Source organism: Cervus elaphus, chromosome 13, assembly GCF_910594005.1.
Source record: "Cervus elaphus chromosome 13, mCerEla1.1, whole genome shotgun sequence".
In the NCBI taxonomy this organism is placed as follows: domain Eukaryota; kingdom Metazoa; phylum Chordata; class Mammalia; order Artiodactyla; family Cervidae; genus Cervus; species Cervus elaphus.
In genome coordinates this window covers 36,559,622-36,576,800 of record NC_057827.1, presented here as the reverse complement: position 1 = coordinate 36,576,800, position 17,179 = coordinate 36,559,622, and the positions used below count along the sequence as shown (strand labels likewise).

The window sequence follows — 17,179 nt, the reverse complement described above, 5'->3', positions numbered from 1 at the left end:
TTTTCCTACATTAGTGGCTTTCAAAGTATAGTCCCCAAACTGGATTTCTCAGTAGACCAGGGAACCTGTTGGAAATGCAAATTTTCAGGTCTCATTCCAGAGCTAATTAATTACAAAAATTCTGGGGGTGGAGCCCAGTACTGTTGTAACAAGCCCAGCAGGTGATTCTTAAACACTCTAAAAGTTTGATAACTACTGGTCTAAATAGTCAAATAATCTTTATTTGTAAAACAAATCTGTGAGACAATGCTCCAGTATGACATTAAAAGGACATGCCACCTGCCTTTTGCCTTATTTCCAAATTTAAATAAATTGTCTGTTTGATGTTTGCTGTTTTGTCTTTCAAATACCCTATCAACTTAGGGCAGTTTTCACCTATTTCTAATTTTTTTCTTTTTTTAAATAATGATTTCCTAAATGCATCAATTCATTTCTTCTTTTGGAACTATTCTTGTCCTCTTTAAAGAAAAAAAATTTTGATATGGTATATTGCAACACTATTGATTTCATTGTACTGAAATTGATTTTTAAAAAGATCTTTTTAAGTGTGATCAATTTTAGCAAAAATTAACTTTCTATCTCTTTGTATTTATGGAGTGGTTTAATTGTCATGGGCTCTATCTGTCCTTTGAAAGCTTGAAAGTCTGCAACAATAAAACAATCAGGGTCTACTGTATAGGTGAGAGGCATGGAACTAAAGAGAGAAATCAAACTGTTCAATTTCTTTTTTGGTCATTAGTTTATACTCTAGTGTATTTTTGTTGTTGCTATCTTTTGTTTGTTTTTATCTATTTAAGCGAATACTGGAAACTTAGTTTTCCTGGCCTATTCACTACTTCAAGCTCACCAGTAAGCAGACTATTGTATACAACTTAAAGCAACCTTTTTTCTCTCCCACTAGATTGAGAAAAATTAAAATAAACAGCTGATGTTGGTGAAGCTGCAAAAGCATTCTGAGCATATCAACTGTTACAGGCTTTTTGCTATGCAACTAAAGGGATTCATCAAAATGAAATAAAATACCCAGGCACTACCAGGCACTTGAAGGCAGTATCTGGGGTACTGGTAATGTTTCCTTATTTGGGTGTCGGTTACATGGGGCGTACGGTTTACGAATTCATTAAGCTCTGTACTTGTACTATGTACAATTTCCTGTATGGGCATTCTATTCCAGTAAGGTTTTAAATTTTTATCTGTTGTCACAACCCACACCTGTTAGGGATTCCCTGATGGCTCCTGATGGCTCAGAGGTTAAAGCGTCTGCCTCCAATGCAGGAGACCCAGGTTCGATCCCTGGGTTGGGAAGATTCCCTGGAGAAGGAAATGGTAACCCACTCCAGTATTCTTGCCTGGAGAATCCCATTGACGGAGAAGCCTGGTAGGCTACAGTCCACGGGGTCGCCAAGAGTCGAACACGACTGAGCGACTTCACTTCACACCTGTATAGTAAGGGAGCTGTTTACTGATGCAAAACACGGAAACGACCTGAATACGACTGCAGAAAGGAAGACCTCCCCTGCCTTAAAGAGAACAAATTAAACGGCTTCCACTCCCTCTTCCTGCTGCTTTGGTTCTGCTTTCAGTTAACCTGGGGGTTGGCGCTGGTCCTTTCCGGAGAAAGGTTCTGGGGACTGACAAAGGGACCCCGTGTCTCGCTCCAGCAACTCGGGGTTGGGCGACTCGTGATCCGAGGAAGCCCCGCCCCAGCGCCACGTGACCGCTGCATCAGCTGACCCGGCGCGACAGGAAGGTGAAAGTCCTGGGCGCGGGCTTCCTGGAGCAATGGTGAGGGATGAGGGTTGATATGAGGCTGTGGTTGCTGGGGGCGGGCACGGTAGGAACCCCCAAATCCCCCCGCCGCTGCTGCGGGAAGGGTGGGGCGCTGGACGCGAGGAGATGGGGAATCTGCCCGGGCCGCGGAGCAGACACTTGGGTGCGGTCGTTAAAGCCGAGGGTCTGGTAAAGAAAAGCCTCGCTCCGTCCTCCTCCAGCAGGGCGGGACGGCAGGCTTGGAGTGTCTTGACTGGAAGGAAGGGCCCAAACTCCCAGGGGCAGGAGCTGGGTCTTGTCTCTCCAGGCCTTTTTCTGCCCTACTAGGACGTCCCAAAGGCGCCCACCTCCCAGCCTTCCTGTGGAACTTGGAGAAACACTTATGACAATTTGGCTCAATCTCCTGCACTGTTAGGAAATCCCTTTGTTCTTCCCAGAGGCACAGAGGAGTATATACGGGGTGGAAACTTCTCAACTTATCCATTCATTGATTCCTTTAACAGATTGTGAGTGTCTCTGTATATCAGGCACTGTGCCAGGCATTAGGACTTGGGCTGCAGGGGGGAAGGGCAGAGTTGGAGGCTTGAATGGGCAGTCATAATTAAGACCTGAGCCGGGAGGGACTAAACTCACCTTGTGCATAATGCCTGAAGGCTTCCCAAGGATGACATCGCCTGAGGGCCTGGGAGCCGGGAAGAAAGCTTGCTGGGGCAGAAAGAAAGCAGCTAGTGTACCAGGAATTGGGAGGCATGGAAGAGGGCTGGTGGGAGGCTGTTATCTTCAGAAAGGGGACAGTATTCAAAGACTTAAGGTGAGTGAGAGCTCGGAACCCTAGGAATGAATACATTTCATCACCTGGAAGAGTAGAAACTAGAGGCTAGTGAACGACTGATAGGCAAAGACCACAGCTTGCTGGGTCTTCAGAGAGTTTCGACTTTTAAGAAAGGACAGCAGGGAAAGGAGGAAGAGCCTGGGGCAGCAGACACTCCCCCACCCAGGAGATGGTAGTGACTTGAGAGAGCGCGGAGATAGAGGTGGACGAGATCAGCGGGGCTCAGAGGCTAAATGCTTGAGGGAGAAGGGGGAGGGAGGGAGCTGGGCTTGGTTCCCAGGTGCTGGTGCTCAGTGGTGGCGGGGCAGGTTTCAGAGGGAAGAGAACCAGTCACTGTGATACATGCTGAGTGAGGCCTCTAAGCCTCCAGGTGCACCTGGGTAGGAGACAGTCTGGAATTTAGGGTATGGAGCTCAGAAGAGAATCTACAATACGATGGCAGTTATAAATTTGGGAGTCATCTGCAGAAAGATGATCTGTCTCAGCCACAGTGTGAGTTCAGAAGAGAGGGCCTAGGACAGAACCTAGAGAAATGCCGGTATTTTAAGAAGTTAACACAAGGCGTCTACGGCCATACCACCCTGAACGCGCCCGATCTCGTCTGATCTTGGAAGCTAAGCAGGGTCGGGCCTGGTTAGTACTTGGATGGGAGAAGTTACACAAAGAACACATTCTTATAGTAGAAATGTAAATAATATAGAGATGGTAGAAGTCAGAGAAAGTCCAGAGATGATAAAATAGTCCAATGGGTAGAAGTCAGGGGCCCATGAACTTAGGAAAAATACTATATCTCAACTTTCACTAACTTCAAACTGAAATTTAATATTTCCTCCAGTTATGATTGTTGGCAACGGACCTCAGTATTATTAGCAGCACCTCTGACTTTGTCACTAATGGAAATCAGATATTTTCATGTCACAGCTGTTGGGATTATTTACATATTTATGCTCATTTCCAAATTACTGTCATCACTTGAATTAAAACATATGTCACATCACCAATTGGTTTTGAATATTTTGATAACTTTTTTTTCCCGCCACACCATGTGGCTTGAGGGATCTCTGTTCCCCGATCAGGGATTGAACCGAGGGCCACAGCAGTGAAAGCCCAGGATCCTAACCACTAGGCCACCAGGGAACTACCTATTTTGATAACTTTTAATTAGTGTCTTTTACTATGTAGTTTTCCCTGTGTACTTTATTCATTTGAAAACATTGTTTTGAGAGAGGCCTGTAGACTTCACCAGATGCCTGATGAGTCCTTGCCACAAAACAATTAAAAATCCCTGAAGTAGGGAAAGAAGCCCCAGACTTTGCTTAACACCCCACCACCTCACCAGCGGTCCCAGTGCCTTGCCTCAGAGTAATGACAGCAGGCAGTCTGCAGAGATCACCATTTGGGGGCTGCGGTTCAGGAGGGGTGGACCAGCAAATGAGACAGAGGCCAGGCCAGAGGGAGAAATCTAGAAGAGTGTGTGGCTTCAAGAAGAAGGATGGGTTTGTGTCCGCTGTTGTTGATGAACTAAGGAAGGAAGACTAGGTTTAGTGACAAAAGTCATTTGTGACCATGGCTAGAGGACTTCACTGGGGTCACGTGTGATCAAGGGGGTGGCAGGCCAGAAAGGTTTGGAGGTGGAAGGGTCTGGAGCAGGTCTGAAGTGACTGATAAGGTGAACAGTGGGGCAAAGTGGAAGACATGGAGTTAATGGGGCTGCCTTGAGGGCCCGACAGAATCAGGAGAACGTGGATTCACGGTGTCTCCAGTTTGCGGGTTTTGATCCCAATATCTGAAAGCAATGCAGGTGGAGGCGTGGAGAGATGAGCATGTACATTGCGTGCATTAGAGCTTTGCTTCAGAAACAGGGCAAAGGACAGTGGATCAGGCAGGTGGAGGATATTATCAATATGTGGTTGACTGGGTGGGTTTGCATTCTAACAGAAGACAGACCTTGAATAAATAATAAAATGTGATATGTGGTGTGATAAACGCTGTGGAGATCAAAAAGGAAGAGAAGGAGCTAGAACATGATGGTGAAGAACGGCTTCTTTGAGATAAAATTAACATAAATCATACATGTGTAAATGTATGGTTCAGTAAGTTTTGATGTGTATGCTCATGAAAACATTATCACGATCAAGATAATGAATACATTTGCTGACCTTCCCAAATTACCTTGTGTGAGGGGCTATTTAAGAAAGCAAATAGAGAAAGCCCATCAGAAGAGGTGTCATTTGGGCAGAGACCTGAGTGAAATGAGAGAGCAAGCCACGTTTAATTTGCAACAGAAGCAACAGGGAGGCCAGTGTAGCTGGAGCTGGAGAGGGAAAGAGGAGGAGGTGAGAGGGTCATGTGTTCCATGTGGCACCCCCAAGCGCTTACAGTGGGTTCTCCCACAGAGCAGGCACCCAGGCTTGTCCACAGAGCAGGTGAATGCCTGGGACACGCATCAGAACAAGGTTTGGTGGCAGGAAGAATCAGGGAGAGTGTTCTCTAAACAGCCTGGTAGTAGGGGAGAACAAGTGGCCAGAGCTCGTCCATCTTGGACAGGGAGCAGGAAGCCGGAGGAGCAGTAGCTCAGGAGACACCTGGGCATGTGTCGGCCTGCCCTCCAGCCTGACCACCTACCTCACTCTCTTGCAGAGGTTCCGATTCTGTGGTGACCTGGACTGTCCTGACTGGGTCCTGGCAGAGATCAGCACGCTGGCCAAGATTGTTGAGTGCAGGGGCTCTTGGGGGTGGGGGCAGGGAGGGATTGCAGCTGGGGGCTCTTGCGGGGGGCGTGGAGGGTGGTGAGGTCACTCTTGAGTTGGGACCTCAGCCCTCTTGGGCCATTCTCACACGCTGTGTGACTGATCATGCGGCCAGCCCTTTCTGAGCCAGGCCGTCAGCGTGCCTGTGTAAGGTGGGTCAGTCCGGCTGATACAAGGCTTCCCCCTCCAGTCCTCTGTGAAGCTGAGGCTGCTGTGTGGCCAGGTGCTGAAGGACCTTCTGGGAGACGGGCTTGACGTGAGTACAGGCCCCTGCCCGCCGTGGTCCCATGACCTGGGGACCCCACTGCCCTGAAAGTGCACCAGACCGAGGGGGGTGGGTGATCAGCTCCCACCCTCCCTGGATACCTCGTGTCCTTACCACAGGGTCCAGGCCAGGGGGCTGGTGAGCAGGGGACCAGCCCCGCCCTGAGGGCCTCCTTTCTTCACAGTACGAGAAGATCCTGAAGCTCACTGCGGACGCCAGGTTTGGTGAGCACCCCACTGGCTCCACAGACCTTTGGGTGACCCTGGGTATTCGGCCTGGGGCCTGGCACAGGGGCCCCTCCTCCCGGCCCTCTCTGACCCGCTGGCCTCGGCGGAGGAGATAAGGAAGGAAAGCCCTGCCACCCCAGGGCCTCCACCAGCTCCCGGCGGCGCAGTGGCAGTGCTCGTGGCTTTAGGAGGCCTGGGGACTCTGAGCTGAAGATAGTGGGGCCACAAGGAGGTGTTTGGGGCCGCAGTGACACCCCCACTCCACCCACGGCTCCCCCCAGAGTCAGGCGATGTGAAGGCCACGGTGGCGGTGCTGAGTTTCATCCTCTCCAGTGCAGCCAAGCACAGCGTGGATGGCGAGTCCTTGTCCAGCGAGCTGCAGCAGCTGGGGCTGCCCAAAGGTATGGGGACGACCTACAGGTGGGTGACCCCTGGGCCGAGGGGTGCTGGGCAGAGGTCAGGCTGTGTGACCCTGGGACGCACCTTGCCTTCTCTGGGCCAGGAGCCTGAGACCTGCGCTCTGAGCCACCTAAGCCCGAGCCCCCACCTGCTCGCTCAGGGGACCTCCTTTCGTCCCCAGAGCACGCGGCCAGCCTCTGTCGCTGCTACGAGGAGAAGCAGAGCCCCCTGCAGGAGCGCCTGCGGGCCTGCAGCTTGCGGGGTGAGTGCAGGGTGGGCCCGGGTGGGGGCTGGGCTCCATTCTGGAAGGTGCCTGTGGCTTGGGAGGTGTTTGTCCTCAGAAAGGATACTTAACCGCATCACGTCAAGCAGTCACATGGCTGGGATTCCTGGCTCCAGCCAGTGTCTCTCCTCTGAGACCTGCTCTGGGTAATCTCTGAGTTCCTGGGTCAGCGGGATGAGAGCCTCTCAAAGGCCACAGAGCCCTGGAGGGTTCAGGGCTGAGCCAGGGTGAGGGCTCGGGTTGCCTGGCTCCCTGGCCTGTGACCTCAAGCCCCTCTTGGTCTCGCAGTGAACAGGCTGGTCGGCGTGGGCTGGCGGGTGGACTACACCCTGAGCTCTAGCCTGCTGCGTGCGGTGGAGGAGCCTTTGGTACACCTGCGGCTGGAGGTTGCAGCTGCCCCAGGTGCCCCGACCCAACCTGTCGCCATGTCCCTCTCAGCAGACAAGTTCCAGGTCCTCCTGGCAGGTGAGGCTCAGCTGTATCAGGAGGGTAAGGGGCGCCCTGAGATCCCGCCTAACTGCCGCCTGCCTGCCCGCCTCTCCCCTCTGCAGAGTTAAAGCAGGCCCAGGCCCTGATGAACAACCTGGGCTGAGAAGAAAAGCACAGGGCCCCATGTGGAGCTGCCCTTGAACTTCTCATTAGGGGGCATCCCCAGCTCCAGGACCCTGAGGGCCTGGTCTCCTGGATCTCTGGCTTCCTAGGTTACCACCTGAGAATCCAGCCTGGGATCCTGAGAACACTTCCAGCATTGCCTTCCCTCCCCCGTGAAAGGCACTTATCAATGGTTTTCCTGAGAAGGAACAATAAACAGAAATGTGAAAAGTGTAAAGCAGTGTGTGCGTGGTTTCTTTAGGGTTCAGATCAGAGGTTTTCGTGACAGAGACAAAGTGATACACTGACCTATGGTACATTTTCTTTTCTCAGCTGCTGATTGAGGCAGGTCAGGGGTAAGGCAGAATGAGGACCAAAACAGGACAGCTTGTCTGTAGACAGGAGAAGCAGGGCTCCAGCTCCCAGTCCTGGGATGCTCTTGGCTCTGCCCTGTCTGTGCTGGCCTTGTCTTGAAGCTGGCAGCAAGTAAGTGGCCCCAACACCAGATGCCCCAAGTAGAGAAAGGAGGGAGCCCGTGACTCCCTGTCATCTTCTCTAGGAAGAGAGAAGGCCCGTGCCTGAACCACTCATTGGCAAGGGGAATGGGATATGGGCTGCATGATTGTGAGCCCACCCCTAAATTCCTATGTCCAAGCCCCAACCCCAGACTCTCTCCCTACAAACATGTACTGAGGAAAGGCCATATAAGAACATAGCAAGAAGACAGCTGTCCAACAAAGCAGGAAAGAGCCCTCACCAAGAACTGACTCTGACTTGAATGTGGACTTCCCAGTCTCTAGAACTGTGAGAAATATGTCTATTGTTTAGGTCACCTAATCCATGGTATTTTGTTATCACAGCCTGAACAGACTAAGATAAAGGGCTTCCCAGGACTCTTAGGCCATCCAGGGCTGCTTGTAGAAGAGACTGATCCTGGGTCTGGGGCAGGGAGAGCACAGGGGGAGCCTAGAACATCTCAGGGTCCAAAAGTGAAAGTGAAGTCATTCAGTCATGTCCGACTCTTTGCGACCCCATGGACTGTAGGCTCCTCCGTCCATGGAATTTTCCAGGCAAGAGTACTGGAGTGGGGTGCCATTTCCTTCTCCAGGGGATCTTCCTGACCCAGGGATCAAACCTGGTTTCTCCCACACTGTAGGCAGATGCTTTTACCATCTGAGCCACCAGGGAAGTCTCAGGGTTCAAGGAAACTGTCAAAAATGAGTCATGTCAACAGGCGCAAGCTTGACCCACTGGCTAAAGATGGGACAATTTAAAGAGATAAGGCCTGACTCCCCTCCTGGCTTCTGGAGAAATGGAACAGATGGGCTTTTCTCTGTTCCTCCTCCTAAGTGCGGCTAGAAACCTTGGACATTTTTTATAAAACAAGCATGAGACTACAAAAGGTGATGAGATGGCAGACTGGCTAGGATCCTCAAGACCTGAAGAACAATACAGCAAAAAACTCCTTAGATTTTCTTTTTGTTTCATGTATCCCAAGCTGAGGGATAGAGAAGCTTACCGCCTAGAAACACCAACACACAAAGGAAGCCCCAACAAAAGCCTGCTTTCTCTAAGCAGTGGACGAGGAAAAGGACAGTCCAGCAGCACAGAAAAGTTAGAGACAGTAAGGGCTGTCCTCCAGCCACACCCTGCAGAACCGCAGCCCCCCTTCCACCCCTGCCTACAAAGGCTGAATAGGAGCTTAGACCCTACCCCAGCTCGCAGGAGGTGGCATAGCCCTTCCCCAACTAGCCGCATGTCAGAGAAGGCCTGCTAAAAGAGAAGATTTAAATACGGTCCAGTCTCATAATACCCAAAATATTTAGAATTCAATTTTTAAAAATCATTGTACCCCCATCAGCAGACGAATGGATAAGGAAGCTGTGGTACATATACACCATGGAATATTACTCAGCTGTTAAAAAGAATTCATTTGAACCAGTCCTAATGAGATGGATGAAACTGGAGCCCCTTATACAGAGTGAAGTAAGCCAGAAAGATAAAGAACATTACAGCCTACTAACACATATATATGGAATTTAGAAAGATGGTAACGATAACCCTATATGCAAAACAGAAAAAGAGACACAGAAATACAGAACAGACTTTTGAACTCTGTGGGAGAATGTGAGGGTGGGATATTTCAAAAGAACAGCATGTATACTATCTGTGGTGAAACAGATCACCAGCCCAGGTGGGATGCATGAGACAAGTGCTCGGGCCTGGTGCACTGGGAAGACCCAGAGGAATCGGGTGGAGAGGGAGGTGGGAGGGGGGATCGGGATGGGGAATACGTGTAAATCTATGGCTGATTCATATCAATGTATGACAAAACCCACTGAAAAAAAAAAAATCATTGTACCAAGAACTGACAAAATTTCAACTCAAATGAAAAAAGACAAATGCCAACACTAGAATGTCTCAGATGTTACAAGTCTATGCTAAGGATTTTAAAGCAGCCATCCTAGAAATGCCTCAAGTCTCAGCAGAGAAATAGAAGATATAAAGAACAAGAGAAACATTTTGGAACCGAAAACTACAATAGCCCAAGTAAAAATCTCAATGGGTGAACTTAACAACAGAAGAATGAATCAGTGGATTTGAAGATAAACCAATAGAAATTACCCAGTCTAAACAACAGAGGGAAGATAACTTGGAAAACAACAAGAACAAAAAAATAAATAAAATAGAGCCTCAAGGACCTGTAGGAATGTTAACAAAAGATCTAGTACGTGTGGTGTCAGAGTCCCAGAAGATATGGAGAAGGAGGGTAGAACAGAGAAATACTCAAAGAAATAATGACCAAAACTTTTCCAGAATATGGCAAAGGACACAAATGTATAGAGTCAAGAAGCTGAATGAACTTCACATACATTGAATCTAAAGAAATTTATGTCAAGATACATCATAATCAAACTTATGAGAATTAAAGAAAAGAAAAAAAATCCCGAAAGCAGCAAGACAGAGATGACACCTTACATATAGGTGGAAAACAATTTGAATGACTGAATATCTCATCAGAAACCAGAGAGGCCAAAGACAACAAACACAACACGTTTCAGGCCCTGAAAGAAGTGTCAACCCAGAATTCTATATTCAGAGAAAGTCACCTCAAGAGTAAAGGACAAGGGACTTCCCTGGGGGTCCAGTGGCTAAGACTCCACACTCCCAAAGCAGGGGGCCCGAGTTCCATCCCTGGTCAGGAAACTAGACCCCACGTGCTGCAACTAAGAGTTCACATGATACAACTAAAGATCCCACATGGGGACTTCCCTGGTGGTCCAGTAGTTGAGAGTCCACCTGCCAATGCAGGGGACATGGGTTTGATTCCAGGTCCAGGAAGTTCCCACATGTTGCAGGAAAATTGGGCCTGTGTGTCACAATTACTGTGTCCGCAAGTTGCAACTACTGAAGTCCACCATCTACAGCCCGTGCTCCACAACAAGAGAAGCCATTGCAATGAGAAGCCTGCACACTAAAAAGAAAGCCCATGCAGCAATGAAGACCCAGCACAGCCAAAAATAGATAAATAATAAAAATTAAAGATCCTACATGCCCCAGCTAAAGATCCCACATGGGACAACTAAAGATCCTGCGTGCTGCAAGTAAGACCTAGCACAGCCAAAGAAATATATATATATTTTTAAGAGTAAAGGGCGAGTAAAAGAATGAAATTAGAACATTTCTCATACCATAAAAAAAAAATGGATTAAAGACCTAAATGTAAGACCAGATATGATAAAACTTGAAGAAAACATAGGTAGAATACTCTGACATATATTGTAGCAATTTGGGGGAGGGATTTTTTTTCTTCCTAAGGCAAAGGAAACAAAAGCAAAAATAAACAAATGGCATGTAATTAAACTTAAGAGCTTTGGCACAGCAAAGGAAACTACTGACAAAAAAAAGTGTACAGAATGGGAGAAAATAATTGCAAATGATATGACTGGTAAGGGATTAATATCCAAAATATATAAATAGCCCACAGAACTCAATATCAAAAAAGGAAACAACCCGATTGAAAAATGGGCAGAAAACTTGAATAATCATTTTTCCAAAGAAGACATAGGAATGGCCAACTGGCAATGAAAAGATGCTCAGCATCGCTAATTATTAAAGAAATGCAAATCACAACCGCAATGAGATATCACCTCCCACCTGTCGGAATGGCTATCACCAAAAAGACTACAAATAACAAATGTTGGCAAGGATGTGGAGAAAAGGGAACCCTTGCTCATTGTTGGTGGGAATATAAATTGGTACAGCCACTGTGGAAGCTATATTGAGTTTCCTCAAAAAAAAATAGCAAAAAAAAAAAAAAAAGCAATAGAACTATCATATAATCCAGCAATCCGACTTCTGGGTATTTGTCTGCAGGAAATAAAGACACTAATTCAAAGAGATACACGCACTCCAATGTTCATAATATATTATACATATCACTCACTCATTCATAAAAAATAATGAAATTTTGCTTTGTACAAAAATATAGATGGACCTAGGAGAGTATTATGCTTAGTAAAATAAATCAGAGAAAGACAAAACAGCATATGATATCACTTACATGTAGAATCCAAGAAATGAATGAATAGAAGAAAACAAACAGATCCATAGATATAGAGAATAAACTAATAGTTACCAGTGGAAAGACAGAAGAGGGGAGGAATAAGACAGGAGTAGGGGATTAAGAGGTACAAACCTCTTTATTTTATGTGTAAAATAAATAAGCTTCAGGGACACATGTACAGCACAGAGTATATAGTCAATATCTTATAATAACTTTAAGTGGAATATAACTATAAAAATATTGAATCACTATGTTGCACACCTGAAACTAATATAATATAAATTAACTATATTTCAATGTTTAAAAATGACAAAATTGTAAGACATTTTAAAGAGTAAAGGGGGAGATCAAGACATTTGCAGATGAGGAATAACTAATAAAATTGTCACTAGCAAATCTAATATAAAAATAAAAAGGCTAAAAGGAAACCATAAATAAAAAGACAAGAGAAAATATTTGCAAATGATGTGACCAACAGATTCATTTGGATGAATCTCCAAAATACATAAACAACTCATGCAGCTCAATAGCAAATAAACAACCGAATCAAAAAATGGGCAAAAGATCTAAACAGACATTTTCCCAAAGACATACAGATGGCCAAAAACCACATGGAAAGCTATGCTCAACATTGCTAATTATTAGAGAAATGCAAATCAAAACTACAATGAGGTAGTCAAAATGGCCACCATCAAAAACTCTATAAACAATAAATGCAAACAAAAAAGAAAAAGGAACCCTCATGCACTGTTGGTGGGAAAGTAAATTGGTACAAACACTATGGAGAACAGCATGGAATTTCTTTTTAAAATTAAAAACAGAGCTACAATATGATCCAGTAATCCCATTCCTGGGTATATATCTGGAAGGAAGCATGATTTGAAAATATACATGCACTCCAGTGTACATGGCAGCACTATTTACAATAGCCAAGATAGTAAGCAACCTAAATGTCCATCGACAGATGAATGGATAAAGAAGATGTGGTATATATACACAGTGGAATATTACTCAGCCATAAAAAATGAAATAATGCCATTGCAGCAACATGGATGGACCTAGATATTATTATACTAAATGAAGTAAGTTAGACAAAGACAAGTGTCATATGATATTACTTATATGCAGAATCTAAAAAAAGTGATACAAATGAATTTATTTACAAAACAGAAACAGATTCACAAACATAGAAAATACACTTTTGGTTACCAAAGGGGAAAGGCTAGGAGGCAGGGATAGATTAAGAGGTTGGGATTACCATATAAACACTACTATATAAAATAAATAGTCAACAAGGACCTACTGTATAGCATAGGGAACTCCATTCAATACTCTGTAATAACCTATGTTGAAAAAGAATCTGAAAAAAAATGGATATATATATATATATACACATATGTATATGTGTATATATGTGTATATGTATATGTGTATATATGTGTATATGTATATGTGTATGTGTATATATAAAACTGAATCACTTTGCTGCATACGTGAAACTAATACAACATTGTAAATCAACTATATTCCAGTATAAAATTAAAAACATTTTTAAGTCTAAAGGAGGATCTCTAAACAGAAAGAACATGATAGAAGAAATCTTGAAACATTAGGAATGAAGAATAATGGAAAGAATAAAAACATGGATGCAGTAGGCTTTCCTTCTCTTGAGTATTCTGAAATATGTGCAATATATTTGAAGCAAAATATACTGTTAGATGTGGTTCTCAATGTATGTAAAGGAGATATTTAAGGTTGTTATAAACTAGTGAGGGAAAAAGGAGATAAGGTTTCTACACTTTACTCAAATTGATAAAATGTCAATATCAGTGAACTGTGACAAGTATATACACACATAGAGTCCATAAAAGATAAACCCCCTCCCCGTAAAAAATCAGCCCTAATTTGTCACCATTGGACTTTATTGCACCAAATTCTTAGTCTAAAAATTGATAATTGAAGAGAAGTGTTTCAGAATTTATCCTGTCTTTTTAGTATTTCAGAATAACCCTAATCAATGAAATAAAGCTCTTCTTTACAGAAGAATTCAAGTTAATGTAGAGGGAATGACAGCATTAGAAAATCACCATTTTGTAACTCCCGATTAAGTACTTGATTGAGGCAAGAATCATCAGTGATAAGAAAGCCGTTAGGTGAAAGGCTGATGTGATGTGAAATTGGGTATTTGCATGGTGCTAAAGAATAACCTCACGTAATGAACTCAGTGTCCCTCAGCTGGTAAGTGGATAAACGTGCTGGTATGTCTACACAGTGGAACACTACTCAGCAATAAGAAGGATTGATAAGCATCACAACATAGATGGATCTCAAATGCATTATGCTATGAGGACAAAAGCAAACACAAAGGCTACATACTAGAGATTCTGTGTACAGGCACACCTTGGAGATACTGCAGATTCAGTTCCAGAACACTGCAGCACAGCGAGGATGGCCATAAAGCAAGTCACATGAACTTTTTGGTTTCCCAGTGCATAGAAAAGCTTGTTTACACCTTACTGTAGTTTATTAAGTGTGCAATACATTGTGTTTAAGGGCTTCCCTGGTGGCTCAGATGGTGAAGAATACGCCTGCAATGCAGGAGACCTGGGTTCAATCCCTGGGTCCGGAAGATCCCCTGGAGAAACTCCAGTATTCTTGCCTGGAGGATCCCAAAGAATTCCATGGACAGAGGAGCCTGATGGGCTATAGTCCCTGGGGTCGCAAAGAGTTGGACATGACAAGCAACTACACTACTACTACATTGTGTTTCAAAGCAATGTACAAGCTTTTTTGTACATTGTGAAAACTCTTTTGTAATTAAAAAATACTTTATTGCTGGGGGTGGTGGGGAAGATGGATTGGGAGTTTGGGATTGGCAGGTGCAAACCATCATATACAGAATGAGTAAACAAGGGCCTACTGTATGGCACAGGAAAATATTCAATATCCTGTAATAAACCACAATGGAAAAGAATATGAAAAATAATATATGTAAATATATAACTGAATCATTTTACTATGCAGCAGAAACTAATACAACACTGTAAACCAATTATATTTTATAAAATAAATTTTAAAAATTCTTTCTTGCCAAAAAATGCTAACCATCATCTCGACAAAGCAGGATTGCCTCAGACCTTCAATTTGTTTAGAAAAAATGCAATTATCTGTGATGTGCAACAAAGTGGAGTGCAGTAAAACAAGATATGCCTGTGTATGACGTTGGCAAAAACTATATGGGCAGAAAACAGATCAGTGGTTGTCAACAGGTACAGTGTAAATATTGACTAAAAATGCATGGGCAAATTTTGGGGTGGGGGGGTGATAGAAATGTATTATCTCTTGATGGTGGTGATGATTAAGTGTATGAATTTGTCAAAAGTCACAGTCTAGGGACTTCCCTGGTGGTCCAGCAGTTAGGGCTCTATACTTCCAATGCAGGGGGCACAGGTTTGATCCCTGGTTGGGGAACTAAGATCCAGTATGCCTTGTCATGGCAAAAAAAAAAAAAAAAAGAGAGAGACAACAACAACAAAAAAGCCCTCACACTCTCAAACGGATGAATTTTACTGTATAACTTCATTAAACAAACAGAACTAAGGAAACAGAAACCGCCCATAGATTACTCAGTGGTCCCAGGGTATGAAACATACCTTTACAACACGGAAGTCTGGCTGTCACAGCCTCACCGGTGATCAATTTCATCCCCACTAAAGTGAGACAACCAGAGGCTGGGTGTCTCCTGGTGTCATGCAATTTGGAGTACAGAACAGCATCTAGGAGATACTGGGGCTTCCTTGATAGCTCAGTTGGTAAAGAATCCACCTGCAATGCAGGAGACCCTGGTTCGATTCCTGGGTTGGGAAGATCTCCTGGAGGGGGATAGGCTACCTACTCCAGTATTCTTGGGTTTTCCTTATGGCTTAGCTGGTAAAGAATCTGCCTGCAATGCGGGAGACCTGGGTTCAATCCCTGGGTTGAGAAGATCCCCTGGAGAAGGAAAAGGCTACCTACTCCAGTATTCTGGCCTGGAGAATTCCATGGACAGTCCATGGGATCGCAAAGATTTGGACATGATTGAGTGACTTTCACTTCCACTTCCAAGCTTTTAGATCTAATTTCTGGGATGCAGGGAGAACTAGAGACAGAGGAACAAGTTAACAACACCCAAGGAAACAGCAAACAAATCCAGAATGTTGATGGGGCATCTCAAAGAACTCTTCAGAAAGGTAAGTATCATGAAGACCAAAAAAAAGGCAAGTGAGGTGGGTAGGAGGTGGGAAGGGTGGTTCCATCTAGATTGGAAATGATTGAACAGACATACAATCCTCGTTTGGTCTCTGCTTTGAACAAACTAGCTATAAAAGACATTTTGAGGACAACTAGGGAAATTTGAATGTGGGATGTATTAGATAATATTAAGACATTATGTTGGGGACTTTTCTGGTGGTCCAGAGGCTAAGACTCTGTGCTCCTAAATGCAGCAGGGGCCTGGGTTCCATACCTGATGAGGGAACTAGATCAGGGAATTAGATCCTGCATGCTGCAACTAAAGAGTCACATGCCACAACTAAGACTCCCTGCAGCCAAATAAACAAATACATATTTTTTTAAAGTTATTGTTAACTTTACTAGGTTTGGTAAAAAGTATTATCTAATGAGGGCTCCCTGGTGGCTCAGAGGTTAAAGCAGCTGCCTGCAATGTGGGAGACCTGGGTTCCATCCCTGGGGTCAGGAAGATCCCCTGGAGAAGGAAATGGCAACCCACTCCAGTGTTTCTGCTTGGAGAATTCCATGGACGGAGGAGCCTGGTAGGCTACAGTCCACGGGGTCGCAAAGAGTCAGATATGACTGAGCGACTTCACTCACTCACTCACTATCTAATGAGTTTCCCAGGTGGCGCTAGTAGTAAAGAACCCGCCTGCCAATGCAGGAGATATAAGAGAGGCAGGTTCTGTCCCTGGGTTGGGAATCCCTGAAGAAGGGTACGGCAACCCACTCCAATATTCTTGTCTGGAGAATCCCATGGACAGAGGAGCCTGGCAGGCTACAGTCCATAGGGTCACACAGAGTCGGACACAACTTAAGTGACTTAGCATTCCTGCATGCATTGTTTAATTTACTTTAAAGTACTTTTGGCAAGATACACGAATAAATAGATGAAGGGAGAGGAAGGAGAAGTAGTATGAAGGGGGAGAATCGGCTGTGGGTCAGGCACCGAGCCTGCTGCACTTAGAATGAAATGCCAGCTCCTTATGGAGGCCTCCAGAGGTTGGAGGGGACTGGCTCGTGTGTCGGTCCTCCCCTCTCAGCACTCCCCCTAACCACTCCCTAGCAGTTCCTTCCACCTGCCCTATAGACTGGTCCCCTCTCTTCTCCGGATGACTCCTTCTGAGGTTTCAGCCTAAACGTCACCACAGAGAGACCTTTCCCCACATCGGAAGTAGGTTCCGCTTCTCCGCCCCTGCTTTTGGTTGTCGGGCTGCACTCTACCA

General features: G+C 45.2%; 1 protein-coding gene and 1 non-coding gene across 2 annotated transcripts; both read left to right on the top strand.

Annotated features, from left to right (window-relative positions):
• Window positions 1–1,233: 1,233 nt before the first annotated feature.
• Window positions 1,234–1,307, top strand: TRNAW-CCA. Its single transcript has one exon. It is a non-coding gene; the product is annotated as a tRNA-Trp (tRNA).
• Window positions 1,308–1,672: 365 nt separating this feature from the next.
• Window positions 1,673–7,355, top strand: COMMD4 (COMM domain containing 4). Its single transcript, XM_043922397.1, has 8 exons — window positions 1,673–1,785; window positions 5,243–5,314; window positions 5,543–5,608; window positions 5,802–5,841; window positions 6,126–6,245; window positions 6,425–6,505; window positions 6,815–6,991; window positions 7,078–7,355. The coding sequence occupies exons 1-8, from the start codon at window positions 1,783–1,785 to the stop codon at window positions 7,116–7,118; spliced, it is 600 nt and encodes a 199-aa protein (XP_043778332.1). The 5' UTR covers window positions 1,673–1,782; the 3' UTR covers window positions 7,119–7,355.
• Window positions 7,356–17,179: the final 9,824 nt, after the last annotated feature.

What these genes read in the sequence shown, in the direction of transcription:
- COMMD4 (XM_043922397.1), top strand. An exon ending in TTCTGGGAGACGGGCTTGAC is followed by an intron (nt 5,609 to 5,801) that starts GTGAGTACAGGC and finishes CTTTCTTCACAG; the next exon opens with TACGAGAAGATCCTGAAGCT. An exon ending in GCGGGCCTGCAGCTTGCGGG is followed by an intron (nt 6,506 to 6,814) that starts GTGAGTGCAGGG and finishes TTGGTCTCGCAG; the next exon opens with TGAACAGGCTGGTCGGCGTG.